Here is a 14,385-nt window from a genome sequence, read left to right as displayed (position 1 = left end):
ACTTACCACCTGCTCTGGTAACCAAGAGTTCACTGCCATTTTCACGTCGTCATCATCACTGCAATGGTTGCCACTGAGGTGTTGTTTGAGGTGGAGGAAGAGATGGTAATCGCTCACCACAAGATCAGGACTGTAGGGTGGGTGGTCTAAAACTTCCCACCCAAAACCATCAAATAAATCACAGGTCTGACCTGCAGTGTGAGGTCTTGCATTGTCATGGAGAAGGACAATTCCCTTTGTCAGCATTCTGCGTCTTTTGTTTTGAATCTCTCTGCATATCTTTCTCAGGGATTGTCAGTATGCTTCTGCATTGATAGTTGTTCCTCGTTGCATGAAGTCGACCAACAAAACACCATGCCTATACCAAAACACTGACGCCATTATTTTGCGCTGGGACAGAGTCTGTTTGGCCTTCACCTTTACAGGTAAGTTTGTGTGTGTCTCCATTCCATGCTCTGTTGCTTCGATTCAGGCGTGATTTGTAAAACCCATGTTTCATCTCCAATTACGATCTGACTCAAGAAGCCATCACCTTCTTCATGATAATGAGTCAAGAACTTCATCACACACTCAAATCTTTGGTTTTTGTGGTCCTCTGTTAGGAGTTTCAGGACCCAACGGGAGCACAGTTTCCTAAACTTTAGGTGTTCAGAAACAATGTTGTAAAGCACTGATCTTGACACATCAAGCAATTCATTTGAGAGACCTGTTATTGTGAAGTGCTTGTTCTCATGAATCCTCACTTCAACTGAAGCCACCAAATCATCTGTAATCAAAGAAGGGTGCCTGTAGCAGTCCTCATCATGTCACAGCCATCTTTAAATTCTCATACCCACTTATGCACTTTGCTTTCACTCATAACAGTATCACCATACACTACGCAAATCTGTCAATGAATTTCTGCAGCAGACAAGTTCCTTGCTGACAAAAACCGTATTACTGAGTGAACCTCACATGCAGTGGGCGAGTTGATAGTCTTAAACATTTTTAAAGCACAAAACAGAACCGTACAGGTTAGCTACAGAGCTGAAACTGAACACAGTTGTTCCCAAAGCCAAACCAGTACATGGCGCACATGCTTGTTGTGGTATGGGAGTGAACTACTAGTGTCTACAACAAAACAAACCTTTAAAAACCATGCCTCATACAATTTTCAAAACTTGGTTTCTGCTGGTAGTATTATTTTTCATTGTTGTAGTTTCTTATTTATTCCATAACTGTTTAGCTTACTCTTTTTTGTTTTTTCTCCATCAGCTTTCTTTTTGGATTTTAATCACACTATGTAACCACTCCTTATCCTCTTTCTCATTCTGTCCTTCTGTCAGGTCAGAACTTCAGTTTGCTGATGCAGTGCTTATCATGGAACATTTTTTACCTCCTACTCTCTGAGATGACTCACTCTTTATCAGTTTCTCATCTCCTCTTCATAACAGGTGGGTTGCCTCATCTTCAAAACCTGTCCCTTCTTCCTCCCTGTGACAGGAACTAACTGTTCCAAAATCTAAGCAATAGTTTTTCTAAATACTGTATATCAGGAATACTGAAATTTTGCCTTATGTAGATTAGTTCTGGCCAGCTTTTACAGTGATTTCCTAATCTAAATGAAATTGCATTTGGCTTTACTTTTTCCATAATATAACTATGAGGGTTGTTTTTTTTTTCAACCTCCGATTGGCTGTAAATAAAAGTAAAATGTACAGAAAATAATAATTTTATTACCAAAAGTACAGTAAAGTTTTAACTTATTTTTCTACATAATCACCAAAACAATTGAGGCACTTGTCACACCATGACACAAACTTTTTGATGCCTTCCTCGAAGAATGTTGCCGCCAGTGAGGACGGGTAAGTCTTGACGGCATCCTGAAGTTCTTCGTTAGTAGCGAAGCGCTGCCCACCTAACCATGACTTCAGTTCTCAGAACAGGTGATAATCACTTGGTGTTAGGTCCGGGCTGTATGGTGGATGTTCAAAAACTTCCCATTTAAACTTTTTGAGGAGGTCTTTTGTCATGTTGGCGCTGTGTGGTCGGGCGTTGTCATGGATCAAAACAATGCCAGACGAAAGCATTCCTCTGCATTTGTTTTGAATGGCTCTACGAAGATGACATAAAGTTTCACAGTAAACTTACTTGGTTATTGTCATAGCTTGCTCCATAAAGTCTACCAGCAGCACTCCTTTATGGTCCCAAAACACAGTGGCCATTGTTTTTCTTTCCATCAGTGAATGTTTAAACTTTTTTGGCTTGCTTGGGGAAGCTGTGTGCAGCCACTGCTTTGATTGTTCCTTTGTTTCAAGATTGTCATAGAGGACCCACGTTTCATTGTGAGTAACAATCGACTTCAAAAAAACGTTACCCTCATTGGCATAACGTGTGAGAAACGATAATGCTGATGCTTTCCTTTGCGTTTTGTGGTCAGTACTCAGCATTTTTGGGATCCAACGTGCACACAATGTCTGATAGTGTAGGTCTTGAGTCACAATTGTGTACAAAGCAGACCTTGAAATGTCTGGAAATTCATCAGACAATTTGCTAATTGTAAATCTATGCATCTCACTGCCTGATCAACATGCTCAATGAGGCCTACAGTGGTGACAGATTTGCGACCTTTTCCACCTTCATCATGAACGTCTGTTCATCCTTCTTTAAATTTTCAACACCATTCCCAAACACTACCATCACTCATAACATTGTTACCATACACGTTACTCATTCTGCAATGGATTTCTGCAGCACTACATCTTTCTGCTTGCAGAAAACGGATTACACTTCGTAACTCACATTTCGCAGGAGCATCGAGCATAGCGGCCATGTTTACACGGACATAGCTCAGCTACAACCGACACACTGAAGCTGAAAACAGCAGAGGTTGTGGTGGGGGAGCTTCGCAATCACAAGATGCACACGTCCAGCCCCTCCCTACCTCTTACTTGCTTAGATGGACGATCGGAGGTTGAAAAAAAAACAGCCCTCATATTTATCTTTGTTTCCCAAATACTGCAAACTTTCATGTAATGTCTCACAGAGATTCAGTCAAGAACAATAAACTTGTGCCCAGCTACCTGATCATATACAAACTTTGCTATTCTGAACCATATCCATATTACTTGAGTTACTACAGTTTCAATACCATATCATTCACTGGGCATCATTATTCTCACTTACCTTCAGAACCACAATTGCTAAGACACACATATGCAGTAGTACTCAACTTGGAAGTGTTGGTGTGAGTCATAGCATTGGAAAAATACTTGGAAGAAGTACTTAGCTGGCAAAATTCCAGAAAGTTCCAGGTACTACCAACAGGCACATCTAAAATTGGAAAAAATACCTAGCGTTCCCAACTGTTACTTCCTTCCCCAGTGCAAAATACAGGAACTCGAGGTTCCAGTTGCCCCTTCTCAGCCACATCCTAAACCCCTGAAATGATTTCAATCAAATGTGGTACATATACATATATTTATTACAGTCTGGAAATAAATACTGTAGGGGTAAGAACCACCAGTCTCCCATTCAGGTGAGTTTGATGATGTGGAGAGAGAAGGGAGGATTAACAGTTGGAAACACAGTGAGGGGGAAGGAGAAGATAAACACAGACAGAAAGATGAGCAGATGGACAGAGATAGGGGAAGGGGAAATGGATGGTTAGAGAGGAAGGGAGATGGACAGCGAAAGGAAAGAAGAGAAGATGGGCAGACACAGGAAGAAGAAGAAACAGGCAGAGAGATGGGGGAGGAGGAGATGAACAGACATATGGAGAGGAGGAAATGGACAGAGAAAGCGAAGAGTAGGACATTGACAGAGAGAGGGGAGGAGGAGATCAGCAAAGAGAGGGGTAGGAGGAGCTTGACAAATAGAGGGGGAGGAAGAGATGGACTAAGATGGAGGATATGGATATGAACCGAGGGTGAAGGAGCAGACGGGCAGAGGGAGGAGGGGCAGATTGACAGAGAGAGGAGGGAGCAGGAGATGGATAGAGAGAGGGGCACAATAAGACTGACAGAGAGTGGCTGATGGAAGAGGAGGGTTAATAGAAGATTGGAATAAATACATACCTTGGCAACATTGGGTACGCAGATAGTATAAATTAAACTAATTTGAGTGTGTGACTCTCTAGATGTGGTCTTATTCATACCACTGTTTTAGCTGCTGTTGCAAGTGCCATTCATCAGGGTGATGTATTTGGCCAGTACAATATAAAGATCTCATTTACTGGCATTCCATCCTGCTCTAGTGTTGATTGTTAATGAAGTCCATTTTCAATTCTGTGGGAGGAGTGGGAGGTGGGGTCAGTTCCTCTTTACTGAGAGCTATGGATTGATGGATGAGAAGCAGGTGAGCACAGTGACAAAGTACTGTACTACTACCAAAGTGCTTATTGGTGATGGAGACAATACCATGTTTACTGCCGTCCCCAGTGGGGCTGCCTCATGAATGCTAGCAATAACGATCAATCCCTGGATTCCTACTTCTACCATAGAATCAAAATCAGGTTCAATAACATTTTTAACAATTTATACTACCAACATAATGAAATATCAGATCCTAATGTGCCAATGGATCAACAGTTAACACATCAACTTGACAAAAGCCACATGCACCAATGACTGAAACATTAGTATACAAAGAACTCTGATGACATGGTCATTACCCAGGAAAGCTTTATTGAGGACAACAATGACCACACATGTCTTTACTGATATTTAAGCCATCAGCATATGTTTCATGAAGCATGAGGCAAGCATTCAAACTGGACAACACAGCAAGTCTGTATGGCAGAACATCATATTGTGTGGAATGAAACTGTATTGTTTTCACAATCTTGAATATATCTCTGCAGCCATTTACCCTTAAGATAAAGATACAAGGAATGCCTGATGTTGTGAAATTATGGATGTTGCCTTCCACTGTCTTTTAGCTGTCGGACTGGATTTTTTGTGATCTATCAAAGGCTTTTGACTGTGTAAATCATGGAATACTTCTAGATAAGCTCAAGTACTGTGGTATGAATGGGACAGTGCTCAAATGGTTTAAATCATACCTAACTGGAAGAGTGCAGAAAGTTGAAATAAACAGTTCACATTATATGCAAAAACTGGTGATTTCTCAAACTGGGGAACAATCAAGAACGGGATGCTGCAAGGTTCGGTCTTGGGTCCTCTGCTGTTCTTAATATATATTAATTACTTGCCGTTCTATATTCACGAAGATACAAAGCTGGTACTTTTTGCTGATGATACAAGTATAGCTATAGCAGCTAACAAACAAGAATTAACTGGTGAATACGTAAATGATGTTTTTCAGAAAATCATTAAGTGGTTCTCTGCATATGATCTCTCATTAAACTTTGACAAAACACAGTATATACAGTTCCACACAGTAAATGGAATGACCCCATTAATAAATATAGACTTCGATCAGAAATTGGTAGCTAAGGTAGAATATTCAAAATTTCTAGGTGTATGCACTGATGAGGGGTTGAACTGGAAAAAACACACTGAGGATCAGCTGAAACGTTTGAGTTCAGCTACTTATGCTATTAGGGGTCATTGCAAATTTTGGCAATATACATCTGAGTAAATTAGCTTACCACACCTATTTTCATTCTCTGCTTTCATATGGCATCATATTCTGGGGTAACTCATCATTGAATAAAAGAGTGTTCATTGCACAAAAGCGTGTAATCAGAATAATTGCTGGAGCTCATCCAAGATCATCCTGCAGACACTTATTTAAAGAGCTAGAAAACTTCACTGTAGCCTCACAATATATATATTCACTTATGAAATTTGTTATTAACAATCTGAACGAATTCAAAAGTAATAGCAGTGTACATGACTACAACACTAGGAGAAAGGATGATCTTCACTACTCAAGTTAAATCTAACTTTGGCTCAGAAGGGGGTAAATTATGCTGCCACAAAAATCTTTGGTCACTTACCTAATAGCATCAAAAGTCTGACAGATAGTCATACAGCATTTAAAAGGAAATTAAAAGAATTTCTTAATGGCAACTCCTTCTACTCATTAGATGAATTTTTGGATATAGTAAGTGGGTAATTTCCCAACCCCCACAAAAAAAATTAAAAATATTGAGTGTCATGTAATATTTTGTCTAATGTAATATCTTGTATAGACACCTTTTATTAACCTGACACGTTCCACATCATTACGAAGCGTCGTATTCATGATCTATGGAACAAGTACTAATCTAATCTAATCTAAGAGTAGTCAATTTCCAGACTGATAGTGGTTACAAGACAACCCCTTTTAGTGTGGCAGTAATAGAGTCCTCCTCATTCATCAATGTGAAACAATAGAAATAGATATAAAAACTATGACAATAAATGGCATCGCCTCCTTCTCACCCCTACCCTTGTCATCCATCCAATCAATCAAAAATTGAGCTCAGTAAGTTGCTTGATAACTGACATTTGGAGCTGAATGAAATATCAATATATAAGATATTAATTTGGTATGTGTCCACTTTAATGAAGACCTTTTAGAACACCGAGAAAAATGTTGGTGAATATAATAATGATACAATACGGTTGTGCACCCAGAAAAAGTTGTCACAAAAAATCGCAATTCTAATTATCAGTACCCAAAAGTAAGGAGGCATTATCTAATTGAGTAAAGTCCTCACAAGAAAAGTAAGAGATGTTATATACAAAGATTTGTATTCTGAAATGTTCCATGTCAATGAGGGTCTCCATACTGTGTGACTGTGGAAAAACAATGTATCTAATAATGATTTTTACTTTATTTTTTCTTATAGAAAATGTGTCAAGTCTCAAGTTGCACAAGGCATATTCGTAGGCATTTATGTGTGCCCCATGCATATGCATGCATGCAAGGAAGTGTGCGTCATGCACACACACACACACACACACACACACACACACACACACACAGTTTCCCTCATTACATCAATTTATTATGTTTAATTTTTCTTCAAGGACTGTAGCAGTAGACTATATTTTTCAGCAGGCTGTCAGAAAGTGCCACTTTATTGCAAATGTGTATATGCAACCCCAATTCAGTTATAACTGTCACACTGAATAGAAACTCAGAGTAAAATATATATGTTTCATTAGGACTTTGCTTTGATACATAAAATGATAAGAAATTGTGTGCTATATGCTGCCTGCTATGATCATCACAATAAATATGTTGTTGTAGCCTAAGGTGACAACATAATATAGCAGTTACCTCATCTCAGGGGAAAGGAAAATTTTGTTCATAATTACTTACAGGTTGTTGACTGCCTTACACTTGACTTTAGTAAGAGACAACAGCCACTTTTCTTCTATAAACTAAAGCCAAGCATAGTAAAGATGTTCCAAGGACTACATCCAACAGAATTTGTTGATTATCATGATGAGAATGAACTGGAGAGTCTTATCAGAGGTAAGATATACTTCTGTTACTATTTGTAATGTTTCTAGTTCTGTAACTATTTGTCTCTGGTTAATAGCCTTCGACATGTGTTTGAACAAGATGTTAAGCACATGTAAATTGTTTACTTTAATTTGCTGCACTTTAAACATAGTTTTCCTTCCAGTATTTGGTAGGTTGACTGCAATGGTTTCCCACTGGGTGATGGGTGCAAGAGTTCCCTACACCAGAACTAATGAATTTATTGCTTTTTGTAGTATTTACATGTTTTGTGTTCCTAACTGTTATAATTTTCTATGTCTGCAAGTATGAAAAAGGGTCAAATCTGTGAATTAAATTATGTTTTGTTTCCCAGCCCACAATAAATACTTGGATCCATGAAATAGTATTTCTGAACACATTTTTGTCAGTAGTGGATGCCTACCACAAACAAGCTTACAAGAAACCTCTTCTTTGCCAATCTCTTCATCTCAATCTCAGGGTAGCACTTGTAACTTATGTCCTCAATTATTTGCTGGATTTATTCCACTCTTTGTCTTACTCTACAGTTTTTGCCCTCTACAGCTCCCTCTAGTACCACGGAAATCATTCCCTGATGTCTTAACAGATGTTCTGTCATCCTATCCCTTCTTGTCAGTGCTTTCCACACATTCCTTTCCCCTCCAATTCTGCACAGAACCTCCTCATTCCTTACCTTATCAGTACACATAATTTTCAACATTCATCTGTACCAATGCTTTGATTCTCTTCTATCCTGGTTTTCCCACAGTCCATGTTTCACTACCATACAATGCTGTGCTCCAAATGTACAGTCTCAAAAATGTCTTCTTCAAATTAAGGCCTGTGTTTGATACTAGTAGACTTCTCTTGGTCAGGAATGCCCGTTTTTGCCATTGTTAGTCTGCTTTTGGTGTCCTCCTTGCTCCATTTGTCATTGGTTATTTTGCTGCCTAGGTAGTAGAATTCCTTAACTTCATTTGCTTCATTACCATCAGTCTTGATGTTAACTTTCTTGAGGTTATCATTTCTGCTACCTCTTATTGCCTTCATCTTTCTTCAGTTTACTCTCAGTCCATATTCTGTACTCATTAAACTATTCATTCCATACAAAAAATCATGTTATTCTTTTTCAGTTTCACTTATGGTAGCAATGTTATCAGCAGATTGTATCATTGATATCCTTTCACCTTAAATTTTAATTCCGCTTCTGAACCTTACTCTTATTTCCATCATTGTTTTTTTGATGTACAGATTGAACAATAGGGGCAAAAGACTACACCCCTGTCTTACACCCATTTTGATCCCAGCACTTCATTCTTGGTCATCCTCTCTTATTACTCCCTCTTGGCTCTTTTACATATTGTATTTTATCTGTCTCTCCCTATAGCTTAACTCCATTTTTCTCAGAATTCTGAACATCTTGCACCATTTTACATTGTTGAACACTTTTTCCTGGTCAACATATCCTATGAACATGTTTTGATTTTTCTTTTATCTTGCTTCCATTGTCAACCACAATGTCAGAATTCCCTCTCTGGCCCCTTGTCCTTCCATAAAGCCAAACTGATCATCACCTAAAACATCCTCAATTTTCTTTTTCATACTTCTGTATATTACTCTTGTTAGCAACTTGGTTGCATGAGGTAGTAAGCTAACTGTGCAATAATTCTCACACTTGCCAGCTTTTGCAACCTTTGGAATTGTGTGGATGATATTTTTCCAAAGTCAGATGGTATGACATCAGACTCATGTATTCTACACACCACAGTGAATAGTCATTTTGTTGCCACTTCCCCCAATGATTTTATAAATTCTGATGGAATGTTGTCTATGCCTTCTGCCTTATTTGATCTTAAGTTCTCCAAAGCTCTCTTAAATTCTGATTCTGATCATGGACCCCCTATCTCCTATCACATCAGGCAAATCTTCCCCCTCATAGAGGCCTTCAATGTACTCTTTCCACCTATCTGCTCTCTCTTCTGTATTTAACAGTGGAATTTATGTTGCAGTCTTAATGTTGCCACCCCTGTTTTTAATTTCAACAAAGGCTATTTTGACTTTCCTATATGCTGAGTCAGTTTTTCTGACAATCATTTCTATTTTGATCTCTTCACATTTTTCATGTAGCAACTTCATCTTAGCTTCCCTCCACTTCCTATTTATTTCATTCCTCAATGAGTTGTAATTTCTGTATTCCTGGATTTCCCTGAATATTTTTGTATTTTCTTCTTTCATCAATCAACTGAAGTATTTCTTCTGTTACCCAAGGTTCCTTCGCAGTTGCCTTCTTTGTATCTATGTTTTTCTTTCCAACTTCTGTGACTGACCTTTTTAGAGATGTCCATTCCTCTTCACCTGTACTGCCTACTGAACTGTTTCCTATTGCTGTATAAAAAGCCTCAGAGAAATTCAAGCTTATCTCATTATTTCCCAGTATTTCCATATCCCACTTCTTAGCATATTGATTCTTCCTGACTAATCTCTTAAACTTCAATGTAATCTTCATCATTACTACATTGTGATCAGAGTTCATATCTGCTCCTGGATATTCCTTACAATCCAGTATATGATTTTAGAATCTCTGTTGGCCCATAATATAATCTAACCGAAATCTTCCTGCGTCACTTGCTCTTTTCCAAGTATATCTCCTCCTCTTGTGATTCTTAAACAGAGTATTTACCATTACTAGATAAAATTTATAATAGAACTCAATTAGTCTTTCTCCTCTCTCATTCTTTGTCTCAAGCCCACATTCTTCTGTAACCTTTTCTCCTACTCCTCCCTTACAACTGCATTTCAGTCCCCCATGACAATTAGATTTAAATCTCCTTTTAAGTACTGTATTACAGGAATCCTCATTAACATGAAAACAGTACTTGCTCAACTGCAAATGATTGAATATGAATCAGTATAATACTTTGACAAATGAGATTAGCAAAATGTGTGCTGAAACTTACTTTCTTCTGTAAAGCCCAAGTACACAATTATCTATAACTACAACAGTGACAAATTCAATAGATAAACCAATGCACTCAGTTCCCCAAAAAGAAAGCTGCATAGTATTTTCTCTGAAGTGATTTGTCAACTCAACACTGCAGGCTTTTATCACCTCTTTATGTTAATTTGGGACTGGTTCATTATTAATGAAGCAGTGATATAATACTCAAAGTACTTGAAGCAAAAATTTCAATGGTACAAGCAGATGCTAGGTGCTTCTCCTAACATTCTACACCTGGTCTCAAAGTTCCATTGTGACTGGCTTGGAAAGCCAGTTACAAAATGCTCATACCTCTCACAAACTAACAACAGCCCACTGTGTTGAAAATGATGAACAAATACTGGTTTTAGACTTTTAAATATGGTTATAAGAGCAATCTGCATAATTTTGCAGAAGTAAGGGCAGCAACAAATTACATGTTATGAATATAATGAAACAGTATACTCAGTTACTGTATCATTAATCTGTTATTGTCATAATTGCAATAATGAACAGTTTATAAGGATCTTACAGTGAGATTTTATCAGTATCTTGTCAAGCATTTTTTCTGTAAATTGCCTATCATTCTACTAACTACAAGGCTTGGTTTATGTATATTATGAAATGAATGAAATCTCAATATATAAGAGCTCAGTTTGGTACTCATTCATACTAATAAAGACCATTTAGAACAGTGACATTGATGTTGGTGATTATGACAGTGGTACAATGTGGTTGTGCACCCAGAAAAGTTGTCACAAAAACAACAATTCTAATTACCAGTACCTAAAAGTAATATGGCATCCTGTGACTGAGTAAAGTCCACACAAGAAAATCGAGAGAAGTTATCTAGAAAGATCTGTATTCTGACATGTTCCACATCAATGAGGATTTCCTCACTATGTGACCATGGAAACACAATGGCTCTATTCATACTTTTTATTTTATTTTTTCTTATAGATAATCTGTTAGTTTGGATTGGGGTTTGATTTGGGGGAGGAGACCAAACAGCGAGGTCATCTGTCTCATTGGATTAGGGTAGGATTGGGAAAGAAATCAGCCATGCCCTTTCAAAGGAACCATCATGGCATTTGTCTGAAGCAATTTAGGGAATTCACAGAAAACCTAAATCAGGATTACTGGACATGGGATTGAACCGTCATCCTCCCGAATGTGATTCCAGTGTGCTAACCACTGCGCCACCTCGCTCGATAATCTGTCAAGTCTCCAGTTACTCAGGGTGTATTTGCAGGCATGTGTGTATGAGCCACAGGCATGCTGACACAAAAGCACATGTGCATCTGTGCCCCCCCCCCCAACAAACTCTCTGTCTCTCTCTCTCTCTCTCTCTCTTTTCTTTTGTTGCAGTATTATTTGTATTCCATGAAGGAGTTTCCCTCATTATGTCAATTCCTTATGTTCTCATTTTCATCGAGGATTGTAGCAGTATATTTGCCAGCAAGTTGTCATGACTGTAGTAGTATATTTTTCAGCAACCTGTTAGGAAGTGCCACTTCAATGCAAATATGTACGTGTATCCCCAATTCAGCTATCATGTGTCACATTAACAATAAAATATTTATGGTTAATTAGGACTTGTTTTTTCACTTGAAATGATAAGAAATTTTGTGCTGTATGCTGCCTAATATGTTCATCACAATAAATACGAGGTCTGTTCAAAAAATCCTGAAACATTCATAATTTTTTATGAGTGGTGTGTTGGAGAAATATGAGGTTGGCACCCCTGCAAACATCTGTGTTTAATATGTAGCTGCTGGAATTTTCATTGTTGTATGTGTCAAGTAGTATGTGAATTTTGAGATGGCAGAGTTTGAGAAGCAATGTGGCTGCATTAAATTTTGTGTGAAACTCAAGAAAACTTTTACAGAGACACAACAAATGATGCAGAAAGCCTACAGTGATGAGTGCTTAAGATGACCTTGGTGTTAGGTATGGTTCACATGGTTTAAAAAATGGATGGACAGAAGTTAAAGATGACCCTCATTCAAGACACTCTTAGGCATCTACCGATGATCCTCATGTCAGGAACATCAATGAAATTGTGCAGTCCAATCAAAGACTGACTTTCTGAGAGATCGCAGAAGAATGCAACATTTCAGTCAGATCGTGTCATGAAATCCTGACTCAGCTTCTTGGATTGCATCATGTTGCTGCCTAGTTCATCCCATCCCTCATTACTCAAGACAGGAAAGACCTTTGCCACACAATCTGTGAAGACCTTTTGGATCACACAAATGAGAATGAGATGTTCCTTAAGAGAATCAAAACTGGTAATGAGGTGTGGTTCTATGGATATGATGTTGAAACCAATGTTCAATCTTCACAGTGGGTTGAGAAACGTTCTCCAAGACCATAAAAAGCTCAACAGATCAGGTCAAATGTCAAAGCAAGGCTGATAGTTTTCTTTGACTTTGAAGGATTAGTTTATCATGAATTCATACCACAGGGACAAACTGTTAATTGGTGGTATTATCAGGATCTGTTGCAATGCCTACAAGAAAATGTGAGAAGAAAACAGCCCGAAATGTGGTGAGATGACTTGTGACTCTTGTATCATGAAAATGCACCCACACATTCATCCTTGTTGGTGCATGAGTACTGCACAAAAAAACAAAATCACTGTGCTGCCTCATGCTCTGTACACTCTAGACCTAGCCCCTTCCAACTTCTTTTTTTATTTCCAAAGTTGAGGACCCTGTTCAAAGGATGAAGACTTGCAATGACAGATGAGATAAAAGAAAATTTGCAAATGGCACTTTGTGCAGTAAAGCAAGAGAAATAACAAGACTGCTTCCAGAAGTGGAAACGGCATTGGAAATATTGTATCAGTTGTGGTGGGGAGTATTTTGAAGGAGGCTATGCACAACAAGTCAAAGGTAAGCATATAAAAATGTTGTGGACAAAGATCCAGGATTTTCTGAACAGACCTCAAATGTTGTTGTAGCATAATGTGATAACATAACACATGAGTGACATCACCTCAGGAGGAAGGAGAATTTAGTTATTAATCACTTACAGGTGATTCCCTACATATGACTTCAGTAAGTGACAACAACCACTTTCCTTCTGTTAACCAAAGATCAGCATAGAGAAAATGCTCCAAACAGAATTTGTTGTTTATCATGAGGAGAATGAACCAGAGGGCCTTATCGGAGGTAAGATCCACTTCCTTTACTATTTGTAATTTTTTCAGTTCTTTAACTGTTTGTGTCTGGTTAATATCATTCCACATATGTATCTGAACAAGACATTAAGCAGATGTAAATTGTTTACTCTAGTTTGCTATGCTTTAAACATACTTTTTATTCCAGTATTTGGGAGGCTGACTGCAGTGATTTCTCACTGAGTGATGGGTGCAAGAGTTCCCTACATCAGGACTAATGTATACTTATTGCTCAGGGGCCAGTTCTTCCTCTTTTTGTAATATTTCATGTTGTGTATTTTTAACTGTTATAACTGATTTATTGCAGATTTGAAATATTCCCTGTGTCTGCAAGCATGAAAAACCTCAAATCAGTGAATTAATTTGTGTTCTGTTTCACAGCACACAAAAAGGACATGGCTACACAAAATGGTATTTCTGAAGCCAGTTTTGTTAGCAGTGGATTATTGCCACAAAGAAGCCTACAACAATCATCATGAACTTGAAAATGGTGGTTCCTCAAGTGCAAATGATTTAATATGAATCAGTATAATACTTCAGCAAATGAGATTAGCAAAATGTGTGCCATAACTGAAGACATATTTATATTAGTGCTAGTGCAATACATAGCAACTGATTTTCAACACAACTGAAGCAAGGACTAAAGGTGATATTAGGTGGTAGTATGTATGAAGCTGAAAACCAGTCAATACATTTACTTTCTTCAGAAAAGCCCAAGGACAAAACTATCTACAATTACCACAGTGGAAAAATCAGTAGATAAACTAAATGTGATATGCACTTAGTTTCCCCAAATAGAAAGCTGCAGAGTATTTGATTTGAATTA

General features: G+C 38.0%; 1 protein-coding gene across 1 annotated transcript in view; it reads left to right on the top strand.

Annotated features, from left to right (window-relative positions):
* The window catches only part of LOC126148580 (sodium-independent sulfate anion transporter-like), a 76,538-nt gene extending 62,476 nt beyond the window's left edge, over positions 1-14,062 (top strand). Inside the window, exons 11-13 of the mRNA XM_049915765.1 lie at positions 7,257-7,410; positions 13,415-13,551; positions 13,941-14,062. Of these exons, the coding sequence (XP_049771722.1) occupies positions 7,257-7,410; positions 13,415-13,485 (225 nt within the window). The 3' untranslated portion in view covers positions 13,486-13,551; positions 13,941-14,062. The remainder of the gene's footprint in view (positions 1-7,256; positions 7,411-13,414; positions 13,552-13,940) is intronic.
* The last annotated feature ends 323 nt before the right edge of the window (positions 14,063-14,385 follow it).

Source organism: Schistocerca cancellata, chromosome 2, assembly GCF_023864275.1.
Source record: "Schistocerca cancellata isolate TAMUIC-IGC-003103 chromosome 2, iqSchCanc2.1, whole genome shotgun sequence".
NCBI lineage: Eukaryota > Metazoa > Arthropoda > Insecta > Orthoptera > Acrididae > Schistocerca > Schistocerca cancellata.
This window is presented reverse-complemented; position numbering and strand designations above follow the sequence as displayed.